The sequence below is a fragment of the Oncorhynchus mykiss genome, chromosome 12 (assembly GCF_057628025.1).
Source record: "Oncorhynchus mykiss isolate SJ-2025 chromosome 12, ASM5762802v1, whole genome shotgun sequence".
In the NCBI taxonomy this organism is placed as follows: Eukaryota; Metazoa; Chordata; class Actinopteri; order Salmoniformes; family Salmonidae; genus Oncorhynchus; species Oncorhynchus mykiss.
The window spans coordinates 73,086,078-73,101,749 of record NC_143033.1 but is presented as its reverse complement, the minus strand read 5'-3'; the positions used below and the strand labels follow the sequence as shown (position 1 = coordinate 73,101,749).

At 44.3% G+C, this 15,672-nt stretch overlaps 1 protein-coding gene across 1 annotated transcript in view; it reads left to right on the top strand.

Moving 5' to 3' along the window:
- Positions 1-779: 779 nt before the first annotated feature.
- LOC110538167 (uncharacterized) overlaps positions 780-15,672 on the top strand; it is a 34,152-nt gene continuing 19,259 nt past the window's right edge. The window contains exon 1 of the mRNA XM_021624804.3: positions 780-1,315. Within this exon, the coding sequence (XP_021480479.3) occupies positions 1,202-1,315 (114 nt within the window). The 5' untranslated portion in view covers positions 780-1,201. The remainder of the gene's footprint in view (positions 1,316-15,672) is intronic.

Genomic DNA, 15,672 nt, shown 5'->3' with positions numbered 1-15,672 from the left:
CTTTTTTTGTTTTTCTACACCGGCTTTTGCGCAGTATACATGATCCCAAATATAGCTCCAAGACAGTGGCCATTTGAAAAAACAATTTACCGGCACGGTGAACTCTGTGGACCAGTGGTAAAAAGAATGACGTAACATCGGAATTCCTCCCATCGTTATGCACCTTCGCTGTTGAACCATCTCGGCGCCTGATTCGCAACTCTCTGTGGAACAGAACAGGAATGAGACTGTTACCTTCTTCCTGCATCCTAAGATCTTTGTTCTTTATGGAAATTCATTAGATGAGTACCCAGCATGCCACGAGTCACCATCAGATATTCACAGCACCACTGTTCACTCAATTAGCCAGCCAATCATAGCACATGCCTCTCTGCCTCCATGCCTGATGCTGATTCCTCTGCATCTGTCATTATTTATTCCTTGTTTTGCTCGGTCACCTCTCTTTTTCATCCTTTCTTTCTTCCTTTCCACTCTCTATATCCCGTTGTCTCTATTTCTCCCTGTTTGCCCCCCCCCTGCTCTCTCTCTTTCTCCTCCCCCTCTCTCCCTCTGAGAGCACAAATCTCTCATTCACAAACAGAGGCCAAAAGAGGCTCAGCTGATGGGATGAGATTATCTTTTTTTTCTGATTACAAATCAACGTCAGCTTAAATATATACAAAAACACAACTCCCCTCCCTCCGGTCCATCCCTCCCCCTCTCTCTTCCCTCCCTCACTCTAGCTTCCTCCGCCCCCTCCCTGCCTCTGTCCCACCCCCTCTCTCTATCTCTCTCTCTCTATCTCTCTCTCTCTCTGCCAGCTGTAAGGACGTGTCTCAATTACTCTTGTTGCACAGGTTGTGAGCGAGGGAAAGAGAGGGAGGAGAGAGAGATAAACACACACCACCTAGAACGTCAAACAAGAGTAAGTGTCAGACAGAAACAGGCAGAGAGGAAGAAGGGAGGGAACAGGGGAGATAAAGGATAGGAGAAATAGCTGACCGTGAGTGAAAGAGGAGAGCGACAAATATAAACAAAGATAACTTTTGAAGGGAGACAGTGGGAGAGAGGTGTGTGTGTATATATAGAGAGAGTGAGAGGTAGACCCAGCAGAAGCAGGACTGCTGTACAGTGTGTTGTGTTGGGACCTTCCTCCAGGGAGCCTAGTGGAGCAGAGCTTGGTGCCCGGTGAGAGAGACCCCCCTGGGACACAGACACAGCCATGGATCCCTCTGCGTCGGATGAGGTTGGGGACGAGTGCAAGGAGAGCAGGAAGATCCACTTTGCTGTGCAGTCCTCGGCACCCACCCAACTGGACCCCCGGCAAGTAGAGATGGTAAGTGAGAGAATTGGTTTGACCTGGGTAGAACAGTGTCTGTGTGTGTACAGTCAGTATGTGTTTAGCTTGTCCTCAGTCAACCTACGCGTGTGAGTGTGTGTGTTCATCGTGTTCCGTGTGTCCGTGCGCCTGACCTGTGTGTCTAGTGTGTTTTCTTGTATGCATCGTCAGTTTCCCCGTGTTACGCACGTGTGCTACAGATGTTCGACCTCACAGCCAAGCTTAGGGACATAACTTATAGTTGATCATGGTCATTGTCAGGGTTGGAACTTGTGGTTTACCAGACTGTGACAAACCGCGCCATGTTGGACCGTCAGTCTTAACTGCGGTGTGACTTCTCTTTTTCTTTGTATCTTGATCTGTGGCCTGATCCTCTCTGTCTTTTTCTTTGTATCTTGATCTGTGGCCTGATCCTCTCTGTCTTTTTCTTTGTATCTTGATCTGTGGCCTGATCCTCTCTGTCTTTTTCTTTGTATCTTGATCTGTGGCCTGATCCTCTCTGTCTTTTTCTTTGTATCTTGATCTGTGGCCTGATCCTCTCTGTCTTTTTCTTTGTATCTTGATCTGTGGCCTGATCCTCTCTGTCTTTTTCTTTGTATCTTGATCTGTGGCCTGATCCTCTCTGTCTTTTTCTTTGTATCTTGATCTGTGGCCTGATCCTCTCTGTCTTTTTCTTTGTATCTTGATCTGTGGCCTGATCCTCTCTGTCTTTTTCTTTGTATCTTGATCTGTGGCCTGATCCTCTCTGTCTTTTTCTTTGTATCTTGATCTGTGGCCTGATCCTCTCTGTCTTTTTCTTTGTATCTTGATCTGTGGCCTGATCCTCTCTGTCTTTTTCTTTGTATCTTGATCTGTGGCCTGATCCTCTCTGTCTTTTTCTTTGTATCTTGATCTGTGGCCTGATCCTCTCTGTCTTTTTCTTTGTATCTTGATCTGTGGCCTGATCCTCTCTGTCTTTTTCTTTGTATCTTGATCTGTGGCCTGATCCTCTCTGTCTTTTTCTTTATATCTTGATCTGTGGCCTGATCCTCTCTGTCTTTTTCTTTGTATCTTGATCTGTGGCCTGATCCTCTCTGTCTTTTTCTTTGTATCTTGATCTGTGGCCTGATCCTCTCTGTCTTTTTCTTTGTATCTTGATCTGTGGCCTGATCCTCTGTCTTTTTCTTTGTATCTTGATCTGTGGCCTGATCCTCTCTGTCTTCTTCTGCCACATGGTTGAGAATAAAGTGTTGTCATGTCTCCTTCTCGGCTGTTTCTCATACTTTTTTCTTCGGCCGATTTAACTACGTGTCCCGTTGTCGCTGAATGTTATCACTCTGGCCAGTTAAACCGTATAAAAGTCAACCATGGTTTGTGGTATCGTTGTAGTCACAGAACTATAGTTAATGATTATACAAGTGACTAATATTTGTCTTGGTCTGACAGATTTTTCTTTTGGACTGCTGGCCCTTCTCACTTCACTTCTTCTATTCACTGCTCAGTTTGTAGAGTCTGTTTCCCTGTTTCCCTGCCTGGTTCTTTTCTGCCGTTTGCCTGTAGTCATAAAAGATGGAACGGGACAATTCTGGTTCTTCTCCTTGGCCCTGCAGCCTGTCGACGGTGTGTTACATTTTAGTCCAGGAGAAAGTGGGTCAAAGTAGGAGTTGGTTGGTGCTGTGTGAGATCCAGGCCAGTGGCTCAGCCTCAAAAGATGCAGAGAGAGTGAGAGTGAGAGTGAGAGTGAGAGAGAGAGTGAGAGGAAGACAAGAACGCTATACGATGAAGGAGTGCAGAGAAAAAGGCACAACCTGTTTTCTCTCACTTTCACCTGTCTGGTGTCAGCTCCCTGAGCTGCTGTCCCTGTTACAGAGCTCTATCTCACATCAGCTAATAGTTTGGCAGGGCACCGTCTCCATGCTTTAGCCTGATTGAATCACTTACCGTGTGCAGTCTCTGACACAAGGGCACGACTGCAGCACTCAAACATCTTGGGATGTGAACCCATGACCCTCTCCTCTCCCTGTCCAACGGCCTTCTCTGCTTCAGCTCTGAAACCCTCTCTCTCTCTCTTAGAGAAGTGTTAAAACCCTCTAGTCTGTTAGTCAACGTTTTTATGTCTTTTTCTGTTGATGGCTCTCTTTCTTCAGAGGAACTGTTGCTCAATCTCCACTTACATCAGATGTTGTGATAGATTATTTCTCTCAGCCTGCAGCTGCAGGCAGGCTGACCCTGGCCTTTGCCTTTGGCCAGAGCCTCCTGTGGGGGCAGCTGGCTGGCTTGCCCCCCCCACCCTCCATGGGGCATCGTGTCTGGCTGGTGCCCCCATCCGGAGAGCAGAGGCTGGGGTCATCTGGTTCAGATAGTTTGCAGTGAAGTTCACAGTAACATTCACATCTAAAGAGAGGTGCAGGTTAAATGGTGCTGACTGTACTCTACTCTGGGAGGGGCTCCATGAAGGGACTGCTGTCTGTGTGTGTGTGTGTGTGTGTGTGTGTGTGTGTGTGTGTGTGTGTGTGTGTGTGTGTGTGTGTGTGTGTGTGATTTAATGTAAGTACCCATGTGTACGAGCTAACTTGTGTGTTTGTGGGCGAGTGTAGAGGTGTGTGTAGTTACTATACCACACAAACATACTGTCACAGGAACGACAAAAGGGAGTTTGGGGAGAGTGGATTATGTTTCACAGCTGTGTGTGTGTATTACTGAAGATACAATCTAGCAGTGGTTAGTTTTGGGGCCCCAGGGACAATGGGGTGGGCATAGTTAATGAGACCCTCATTATCCCACAGCATTAAACACATCCTCGCATGTATACAAACACACTCAAGGCCAGTGTTTGCTAAAGGGGTTTGATACACAAATCACTTCAATTATGTTTTAATGACAGCTATCAACTCTAACTACGTAAACTGCAGTACAGTTAGTATACTAAACTAGCAGAGGCCCATAGGAGTCATTTACCCTGAAGCACAGCTAACATGATTTAACAAGCAGCACGGTCACACTGACCGGTTGCATACTACCGCAGGGTTATTTCCATGACGACCGACTGCACAGCGACTTTCCACAGCCTCCCTCACAGATCACCTCTGAAAGGTCACTGTTTTAATGGAGGAATGTCTCTGTGTGGTTGGGTCGTTTGCATAGGCGCTAGCTTGCACATGTGTAAATGGAGGAGTGGGTCCAGGATCCTGATTTCTGCCCTGGGGGGTTTTAATGTGAGAGCGGCTCCCATAGCTGACACCTAGTGTGCCCTGGACCTGACTCAGACAGAGAGAGAGAGGGAGAGAGGGAGAAAGAGCACAGAAACATGCCCCACGGTAAGGTGACCAAATTTTGGATATGAAAACCGGGTACATATTTTGTTGTGTGCTAGCGGTGCGAAAAAATTATAAAAACAATGTCATGGAACTATATTTAATACATTTTTCACTATAGTCCTTTCAAATACTTGTAGTAATTTTAACACAGAGATGGATTACCCATCCTAGACTATCTAGTAGTTTTCAAGTTTGGTTCAGTGGTTAAAATGTACCACTGATCAAATGTTTGGCTGAACATTCTCATAAAAGGGCTATGGCGAAGCCACGGGAGCAAACAAGTTTGGTACAGGGACAGACATGAAAATCTGATTGGATACAGTGTTGGATTATTGAAATATCAGACTCAATTTAACTCCAGAGTTGCTTTTTTCTTTCTGAGGGCCAATCGGGGACATTTCTGGGGACAGCTCTGGTTGGGGACAGCTCACTAAAATCGGGGACTGTCCCAAGAAATCGGGGACGTCTGGTCGCCCTACCCCATGGCCTCATTCACACTTAACACTCAGACCAACTAGACAAGACCCCAGCACGTCCACTGGCTTGGTACACGTGTAGGTTATGACCACTCAACATCTGTTTTAGGGAAACTTCATGCAGATAAGATTTGTGTTTCTTGACAGTCGTTTCAACATTAGATGTGTTCATCCATGCTCTAAGATTTTCCCAAATGAAATATACAATTTTAATAGGGAAAAATGTAATGCAACTCCTGTGTCACAAAAGTCATTGTGGTGGCCAACAGTACTGGATCAACAGCACATGGCAGCGTGTGATTAACCTCCGTATTCCCCCATGTAATGCTCTGGGAGGGACTGGTGTGGGGGAATGTTCATAATGGACACAGATTAGGGTCATCGTTCAGACTGAGAGGCTCCAGTTGATTCACTCACAGTGAGTCGGCCCGCCCCATCCGTCTATGGACTAAACACACAACACGAGCCCTCTCCATACTAATCCCAATGTCAATCCACCTCTGATCCTATGGATAGATAGAGAAACTCAGGGGACCAAGGGTATCAAAGTACACCAAAGAGCAACAACCGCCCGGTCACCTATTTTAGGTCCAATCGAAATGAATCCAGCAGATGGGATAGAGAGCCTCTGTTGGGGTGGAAGGGTGAAAACCCTCACCCCATCTCACTCTCCTGAGTTACGTGCCCTTCCTCTGGCTGGGCATCACACAGCAACCTTTGGTTCAGTGAGTGTTTGTGTGGTAACACTGGATCTGATGGACTGTCAATATGCACTCCTAACCAGAGCTTCTCAGTGGGGGGCCCAGAGCACAGAGCATTCTGAGTTGGTAAGACTTCATGGTCATTTAGGCTGCATGTGTGCGTCATGTCACCGGAGTGGGTTCTAATCCGGAGGTGATTCGTTGATGCAGTTTATCTGCCAATGGGATGTTTCTAACGATGACTATTCCAGTCAATTAAAATAGTAGTAAAATATGTTATGCTCATTAAGGTGTTACATCAGTTATACCTCATTCACAACCAAAGGCGGTGCTTCCCCCCCCCCCTCCCCCTCTGTGACATCATCACCAGAGCTCTTGTTGAGGAGTGTCTTGTTATCAATAACAGCATCAGTGGAATTGATTGGGCTGGTGTAATCAAAGCACTATGGATGGCCAATTGTGTGACACATTACAAAGTAACAGCTATTATTAATTATATACTATGGTCCCACAGTAACAACAACAAAAATATAGAAAACAATGGCTTAATCATGCCCATACCAATAAGGCCTTTATTTATTTTTTTACTTACACCATTTTGTTTTGTTGCATTAATTTGAAGCGTGTGTCTGTATGTCTACCTTAAAGAGCAACTGCCCCCCTAAAAAACAAATTTGGGTTGACTTTGGATATCACTATGGGGCTAGAAATGGACCATTGGTAAATTACACAATGTACATGCGACAATATATTACATTCCAATAGCTCAAAATTTCAATGACTTAAAACCTCAAACAAACTTTAAATTGTAGAAATTCTTATACAAATTTGGATAGCATTTCATGACAAAACTGCAAGGTTTGCAACATAAAAATGTCTCAATTTCATTGTGTAATTTATCAACGGTCCCTAACTAGCCCCGGAGATAGACTATCCAAAGTCAAACCAATTTTGCCACGATTGCACACCGACTGAAGCTAATTGACTAAATTATTTGTCTAACTCTTCCAACCTGCGAACACACACACAAGACAATTCAGTCATGGCACCTAGCATTTCTTAATTTTACCAAAGTGAGGCCAAATCAAAGTGCAGTTGTCCTTTAAATCGATCAGGAGGAAGTGGCTATGCGACTCCCCTCCACAGTGACCAGGTCATTTGGTTGTATTGTGGTTGTGTCTGTTATTACAACTGTCAAGTGTTCCTCAGCATGCGTGTGTTTACTGTCCAGCACGTGTGCGCAGGTATTTGTGCAAGCTTGTATGGGGTTTTGCGTGCACACTGCTGTGAGCAGGGTTGGGTAGGTTACTTTCTAAATGTAATCCATTACAGTTACTAGTTACCTGTCCAAAATTGTAATCGGTAACATTACTTTTGGATTACCCAAACTCAGTAACTGAATCTGATTACTTTAAGATTACTTTTAGATTACTTTCCCTTTAAGAGGCATTTGAAGAAGACAAAAAGGATCTATCAAACGCATTTGGTGTGTCTTCATAGGGGTCTCTGACTTGTGGTCACGCTCGCTCAGGTGGAACAAACTTGTGCCATTTTTCAGTGCTGAATTGAATGTCATTGAGAGAACAGAAAGGTGTCATAATGTATTTTTTCACTAACATCCTTTCAGAATTTAGAAGTAATCCTCTATTTTTTTCAAAAAGTATCTGTAATCTGATTACAATCTTTTTTGCTGGCAACGTAACTGAAAATATAATTTTGTTTGTAATCAGATTACATGTTATCAGTTACTCCCCAACCCTGGCTGTGAGGTTGTACATTTGCATATCTAGATACAATCTTATTATATTAGGAAATTGAATCCCATACTAGTACTGCTCCTCTTTTTAATTGAAACTCACTGATAGACTATTAATAAACTCAGGCTGATTGACATTCTGTTGTCCTTTACATGCTTCCTATGATCAATGTTTTCCATGTGGCTTCTCTCTCTCATTATTTAACTGTAGTCAATATTAATGTTTCTCTCTTGTATAGTATAGAAGACCTATTCCTTTTGTGTGACTGTATGCACTCATACTTGTGTGTGTGCCTGTCCTCTGTGAGTCTGCAGGTGTTGTATAAACAGGTAAAGCACAAATATTGAAAGTAGGCAGAGTGATTTGTGGTGTGATGACACTGTACACAGTCATCAAAAGATCAACCAGAGAGCACTTCAAGAGCATGAGGGCTTATTATGATGTAACATGTCTGTGTGTGTGTGTGTGTGTGTGTGTGTGTGTGTGTGTGTGTGTGCTGTTAAAATGCCACCACCCAACCCTGTGTTATGATAAACGAGTTCCCTGTTGCCTGTTGGATTTGGGTACACACGTATACAACACTGCAACAGCGCACTCCATAAATCACACCTAGCACGGGCCTATCTAAATGTCAACTCCATAGGAATTAACATTATATCCTGTGAAATGATTACCCAATGCCTCTGAATATAATTTCTGTAAAATGCATTAATTTACATAATCTCAGGCCCTATTCTAAACATGCACATCCACGTAGTAGGTTGTCTTGTGCACTCTTGTACTACCCATCCACTCCAGTCAGCCAGCCAGCCAGCCAGTCAGCCTGTGAGCTACAGGCTCTCAGCAGTGCACCCTGCTGCTGTGACAATAACAGCAATACCATTTCCGTTGAGGGGAGAGAGAGAAGAAGGATTATGATCTTACAGCTCTGTTGCAAACATCAGTGTTGGGGGTTCTGGATCTGTCATGCTAGCTGATGTTACCAGGAGTGGATCAGAGGGTTGGGTCAGTACCAGGACCAATAAATGCCTACAATGGGTCTGGGTTTACAGTGGCAAGAAAAAGTATGTGAACCCTTTGGAAATACCTGGATTTCTGTAAAAATTGGTCATACAATTTGATCTGATCTTCATCTAGGTCACAACAATAGACGAAACACATTCTGCTTAAACAAATAACACATAAGCAATTATACGTTTTCATGTCTTCATTGAACACACCGTGTAAACACTCACAGTGCAGGGTGGAAAAAGTATGTGAACCCTTGGATTTAATAACTGGTTGACCCTCTTTTGGCAGCAATAACCTCAACCAAACGTTTTCTGCAGTTGCGGATCAGACCTGCACAACGCTCAGGAGGAATTTTGGACCATTCCTCTTTACAAAACTGTTTCAGTTCAGCAATATTCTTGGGATGTGATGTGAACTGCTCTCTTGCAGTCATGCCACAGCTTCTCAATCGGGTTGAGGTCAGGACTGACTGGGCCACTCCAGAAGGTGTATTTTCTTCTGTTAAAGCCATTCTGTTGTTGATTTACTTCTGTGTTTTGGGTCGTTGTCCACAAACAATGATGCTCCCTCCACCATACTTTACAGTGGGGATGAGGTTTTGATGTTGGTGTGCTGTGCCTTTTTTTCTCTACACATAGTGTTGTGTGTTCCTTCCAAACAGCTCAACTGTATTTTCATCTGTCCACAGAATATTTTGCCAGTAGCTCTGTGGAAATCCACTTTTGCAAACTTCAAACGTGCAGCAATGTTTACTTTGGACAGCAGTGGCTTCTTCCGTGGAGTCCTCTCATGAACACCATTCTTGTTTAGTGTTTTACGTATTGTAGACTCGTAAACAGATATGTTAGCATGTTCCAGAGATTTCTGTAAGTCTTTAGCTAACACTCTAGGATTCTTCTTAACCTCATTGAGCATTCTGCGCTGAGCTCCAGCAGTCATCTTTGCAGGATGGCCACTCCTAGGGAGAGTAGCGACAGTGCTGAACTTTCTCCATTTATAGACAATTTGTCTTACCATGGACTGATGAACATTAAGGCTTTTAGAGGTACTTTTGTAACCATTTCCAGCTTAATGCAAGTCAACAATTCTTCATCTTAGGTCTCTGAGATCTCTTTTGTTCGAGGCATGGCCTTGTCCCGGACCTGCTGTTTTCGACTCTCTCTCTCTACCGCACTTGTTGTCTCTAACTCTCTAACTCTGAATGCTCGGCTATGAAAAGCCAACGGACGTTTACTCATGCACCCTCTACAACCACTGTGATCATTTAATAATATTTTGGACCCTGCTGGTTATCTATGAACGTTTGAACATCTTGGCCATGTACTGTTATAATCTCAACCAGGCACAGCCAGAAGAGGACTGGCCACCCCTCAGAGCCTGGTTCCTCTCTAGGTTTCTTCCAAGGTTCCTGCCTTTCTAGAGTTTTTCCTAGCCACCGTGCTTCTACATCTGCATTGCTTACTGTTTGTTGTTTTATGCTGGGTTTCTGTATAGCACTTTGTGACATTGGCTGATGCAAAAAGAGCTTTATAAATACATTTGATTGATTGATTGATCCACGGTATAGCACGATTGGAATTTAAAGGCAATGTTCCTGCTGCATATGTCAGCTCAATCGGAAATAACCCTTACATTTCAACCGCACTATACTGCGGATTTTGCACGATGAGGATGGAATCGACCCCTTAGTGTATGTATAAGAAAGGACGAAGGTGAAACAGTGGAACAGTCCTGTGTTTGTATTCGACTGACTGTTGACCGATGGCTAATTAACTGAGCAGTGGGGTAGTGCAGTGGGCAGGTCAGTGAGGATGGGTACTGGGGTAGGTGTGACATCATACTGCCAGTAGCTATAATTACTTCCTGTCTCTTCTGATGTTTGCTGGTTACTCATCGAATCCCAGTGAATGGTGCCTGATATCATCATATATTCTACTGTGACACTGTGACGAGTGTGAGTGGATCTGACAGAGGTGTGACATGATAGAGCTCCCGAGTGGCGCAGCTGTCTAAGGCACTGCATCTCAGTGCAAGATGCGTCACTACAGTTCCTGGTTTGAATCCAGGCTGTATCACATCCGGCCGTGATTGGGAGTCCCATAGGGCGGCGCACAATTGGCAGAGCGTCGCCCGGGTAGGCCGTCATTGTCAATAAGAATTTGTTCTTAACTGACTTGCCTAGTTAACTATAGGTTAAATGACAAATAAAATAGAGCTGTGTAGCTACTGTACTGTATATGATTCTTAGATGTTAGAGAAGCTAGAGAGAAAAGGGCTGAGGTTCCTATAGGTAGGCGTGTTAAGGTTTAAGAAGAGGTACATGGAGACAGTATGGGGATGCTGGTGTTTTATTTATTAGGATCCCCATTAGCCGACATCAATGGCAACAGCTAGTCTTACTGGGGTCCGACACATAACGAAAAATACATTACAGACAAAATACTTTACAATTTATATACATTTAAAAACATGAAACATTAATGGCATCAAACACATCAAAGATGTGGTTTCCATGTGCTTGATGCCATTCCATTGACTCCATTCCAGCCATTATTATGAGCCGTCCTCCCCTCAGCAGTCTCCACTGACATACATGTCAGTACATACACAGGTCGGTCACATGGGGGAGAGGCGTTGTGCCGTGAGGTGTTGCTTTATTTGTTTTTTGAAACCAGGTTTGCTGTTCACTTTCACTATTTAAGATGGGAGTTCCATGCACTCATGGCTCTGAATAATACTGTACATTTCCTTGAATTAGTTCTGGACCTGGGGACTGTGAAAAGACCCCTGGTGGCATGTCTGGTGGGGTAAGTGTGTCACGCCTGCTCCCGCTCCCTCTCTCTGGTACTCGAGGGTGCCAGGCTACCCTTCTTTACACGCACCTGTCACCATCATTACGCGCAGCAGCACTCATTGGACTCGCCTGGGCTCCTTCACATTGTTGATTACCCCCTGTATATCTGCCTGTTCCTCGGTGGTGTTCCCTGTGTCCGCATTAATTGTTCTTATGTGTTCCTGTCCAGACGTTGTTCCTGTTCCGTTTCATGTCCATCAACTATTAAACCTTCACTCGCTGTACCTGCTTCTCGTGTCCTGTGTCGTTCCTTACAGAAGGCAGACACCACTACAAGAAGCATCAGGGAGTTTTTTAGGGTTTTGATTTGTTGGTGATGTCGAACCCGGGGGCTGCCGCCGATGGAATCTGGGGTGCCTATGCTGGCTCGTCGGGCTGTCATGCCCTAGCTGGCTCAAGAGGTTTCCTTGCCCCGGTTGGCTCAGCAGGTTCCCATCTCACTTCATACTTCAGTCGGCTCGTTGGGCTCCTATGCCTCAGCCTGCCCATAATTGATTTTGTTTTGTTGGTGACGTCGGGCTTGGATTCCGCCTCCAATGGAACCTGGGGTGCCTAAGCTGGCTCGGCAGGCTGTCACGCCCGAGCTGGCTCTTAAGGTTTTCCTTGGTGGTGTTCCCTGTGTCCGCATTAATTGTTGTTATGTGTTCCTGTCCAGACGCTGTTCCTGTTCCGTTTCATGTCTGTCAGCTAATAAACCTTCACTCGCTGTACCTGCTTCTCATCTCCTGTGTCGATCCTTACAAAGTGTGTGTGTCAGTGCTGTGTGTAAGTCGACTATGCAAACCATTTGGAATTTCCAACACATTAATGTTTCTTATGAAAACAAGAAGTGAGGCAGTCTTTCCTCAACTCTTAGCCAAGAGAGATTAGCATGCATAGTATTAACATTAGCCCTCTGACTACAATGAAGAGCAAGACGTGCCGCTCTGGCTATAGGGATACTTTGATCCCCTATTTCAGTTTGTTTACACAAAGTTCCAACCTGCAATCTTCTATCCACATGCAGCCCGCATGTGCTGTACGTCTCTTCCTTCAAACACGATGATCATCAATGTCTCTTGTGTTTCAGTTCTTTTTAGTTCATAAGCTCATATCAGCAGCATTCTGTTCAAGTGGGGTGAGAGATGTTCTTTATTTCTCTGTTATATTTTGCTATCTGTCACCAAAAGAATTTCATTACTTTTCGGTCTGTGCTGAGTTTCCAAACCACGTCAGCACCACCAGGCTTTTGATTTAAACCTTTGATGGTTTTGTTCTTGACAGAAGTGTTGCCGCGTTGCTAATGCCTCTTAATAGAAAAATAATCGCAGTGCACAAAGGGAAGGATTACGTTTCACTTTATTGTGTCATTTCCTTTAGCACTTAGCGCGACCTAAAGGTCCAACCATTTCATTTGTCTGGGCTCTCCCAGGGCCTGACACGGAGAGGAAGGGTGATACCACGGGAGAATTTAATAGAGTGAGTCCTGCTGCCTTAGAGTTCAGGCAGACACAGAGCTGTGATAGCAGAGGGTGAATGAGGCTTTGCAGCTATGTGCTCTTAATCAGAGATGAAGGGGTTAAAGAGAGAGGGGGGGACAGAGATGGAAGTGTGGATTAGAGAGAGAGAGAGAGAGAGAGAAAATAGTAGCAGATGGGATATTGACCTGCTTGTGGGAGAGAGAGATTTGAATGAGTTGTGTTTGACAGTGTTAGGTTGGATGGCTGGTTAGTCACTCCTCAGTCGTGAGTGCGTGCCTGGTTGCACACGTAAGTATACTTTTAATTGCATAAAAGTTGCCATGCACATATGCAAACACTATTCCCGGTCAGTGTAGCCCATGCATGTCTGTGTGAGGCCGGGCATCCTAATTGTACAGTATATCAATCACTTGTAAATCTATATGCGTTTGAGTTGAATTATGGCCCAATCATTACAGTGAGAGAGACAAGGATGGAATGCCGTTCTATGGGACCAAAGTACTGTGTCCACCTCTATATCTGGGATCTGCCACACACTGGGCTAATGAGATGGGCTAATGTAATGAAGTAGTACCTACCATATACCTGGAGGACAGCCCCCTAGGGTTGACAGGGGAGTATAACATGGTTGGGTGTCTCTCATTGTGTTGTGTTGGCATTACAGGTGCTGGGTGGATATAGTGTCTCCCTTTAGAGATGGTTGGCTGGTATGATGTAGTAGAGCTCTGCTTAGTTTTAGCAGCATTAGCTAGAGAGAGCCTCTCTCTCGCCTACGCAGGGTCCACTGGGGGTCCTCAGATCTAGTTTAGGCTGTTCTACTGATGTCTTTTAATAGGCTGGCCTATCTACAAGGACCGCCTCTGGAGAGCAAACCCACATCAGCCAGATCTGCACCCCACTCAGCAATGCAAGGGGTGCTAACCCTCACACTCTCTCTCTACACACACACACACACACACACACACACACACACACACACACACACATATACAGTACCAGTTAAAAGTTTGGACACACCTACTCATTCAAAGGTTTTTATTTATTTTTACTATTTTCTACATTGCAGAATAATAGTGAAGAAACTATGAAATACCAGATATGGAATAATGTAGTAAACAGAAAAGTGTAAAACAGATTATTCAAAGTAGCCACCCTTTGCCTTGATGACAGATTTGCACATTTGGCATTCTCTCAACCAGCTTCACCTGGAATGCTTTTCCAACTGTCTTGAAGGAGGTCCCACATGCTGAGCACTTGTTGGCTGCTTTTCCTTCACTCTGTGATCCAACTCATCCCAAACCATCTCAATTTGGTTGAGGTCGGGTGATTGTGGAGACCAGGTCATCTTGTGCAGCACTCCATCACTGTCCTTCTTGGTCAAATAGCCCTTACACAGCCTGAATGTGTGTTGGGTCATTGTCCCGTTGAAAAACAAATGATAGTTGCACTAAGCTCCATTCTTGTTAACCTCTTGGAACTCCCTCCGGATCCGGAAGAATTGTCATCAACTGACACTAATTAGCATAACGCAACAGACAAAAAATATTACTAGAAAATATTTATATTCATGAAACCACAAGTGAAATAAATTGAAACACAGCTTAGCCTTTTGTTAATCACCCTGTCATCTCAGATTTTGAAATTATGCTTTACAGCCAAAGCAAGACAAGCATTTGTGTAAGTTTATCGATAGCATAGCATTATGCCTAGCTAGCAGCAGGCAGCTTGGTCACGAAAATCAGAAAAGCAATCAAATGAAATAGTTTACCTTTGATGAGCTTCGGACATTTTCACTCACGAGACTCCCAGTTAGACAGCAAATGTTCATTTTGTCCCATAAAGATTATTTTTATAGCCGAAATACCTCCGTTTGTACTTCACGTTTGGTTGAGAAATCCACCGGAAACTGCGGTCACGACAACGGCGAAAAATATTCCTATTTTGATCCATAATATCGACAGAAACATGGCAAAGTTTTTTTATAATCAATCCTCAAGGTGTTTTTCAAATATCTATTCGATAATATATCAACCGGGACAGGTGGCTTCTTAGTAGGAAAGAGAGAAACAATGGGCGCATTTGTCTATTACGCACAAAACACAGAGTCTCCAGCTGACCACTGACGCAATGTTGTCGTTCAGGATCATTTTTGAAAAGAAAAGCCTGAAACTATGTATTGTGACACTAGACACATTAGGGAAGCCATAGAAAAAGGAAACTGGTTGATATCCCATTCACTGCTCAATAGGGACGCATAGGAACGCAGAGCTTTCTAAATAAGAGTCCCTTCCTGATTGGATTTTTCTCAGGCTTTCGCCTGCAATATCAGTTCTGTTATACTCACAGACAATATTTTTACAGTTTTGGAAACTTTAAAGTTTTCTATCCTAAGCTGTCAATTATATGCATATTCTAGCATCTTGTCCTGACAAAATAGCCCATTTACTTTGGGGACGTTATTTGTCCAAAAATGCACACCAAGACAGTCGTGAAGAGGGCACAACAAAACCTATTCCCCCTCAGGAGACAAAAGATTTATCATGGGTCCTCAGATCCTCAAAAGGTTCTACAGCTGCACCGTTGAGAGCATGGCAACTGCACCGTTGACTGGTATGGCAACTGCTCGGCCTCCGACTGCAAGACACTACAGAGGTTAGTGCGTTTGGAACAGTACATCACTGGGGCGAAGCTTCCTGCTATCCAGGACCTCTATACCAGGCGGTGTCAGAGGAAAGTCCTAAAAATTGTCAGGCTCCAGCCACCCTAGTCATAGACTGTTATCTTTTCTTCTGCACAGCA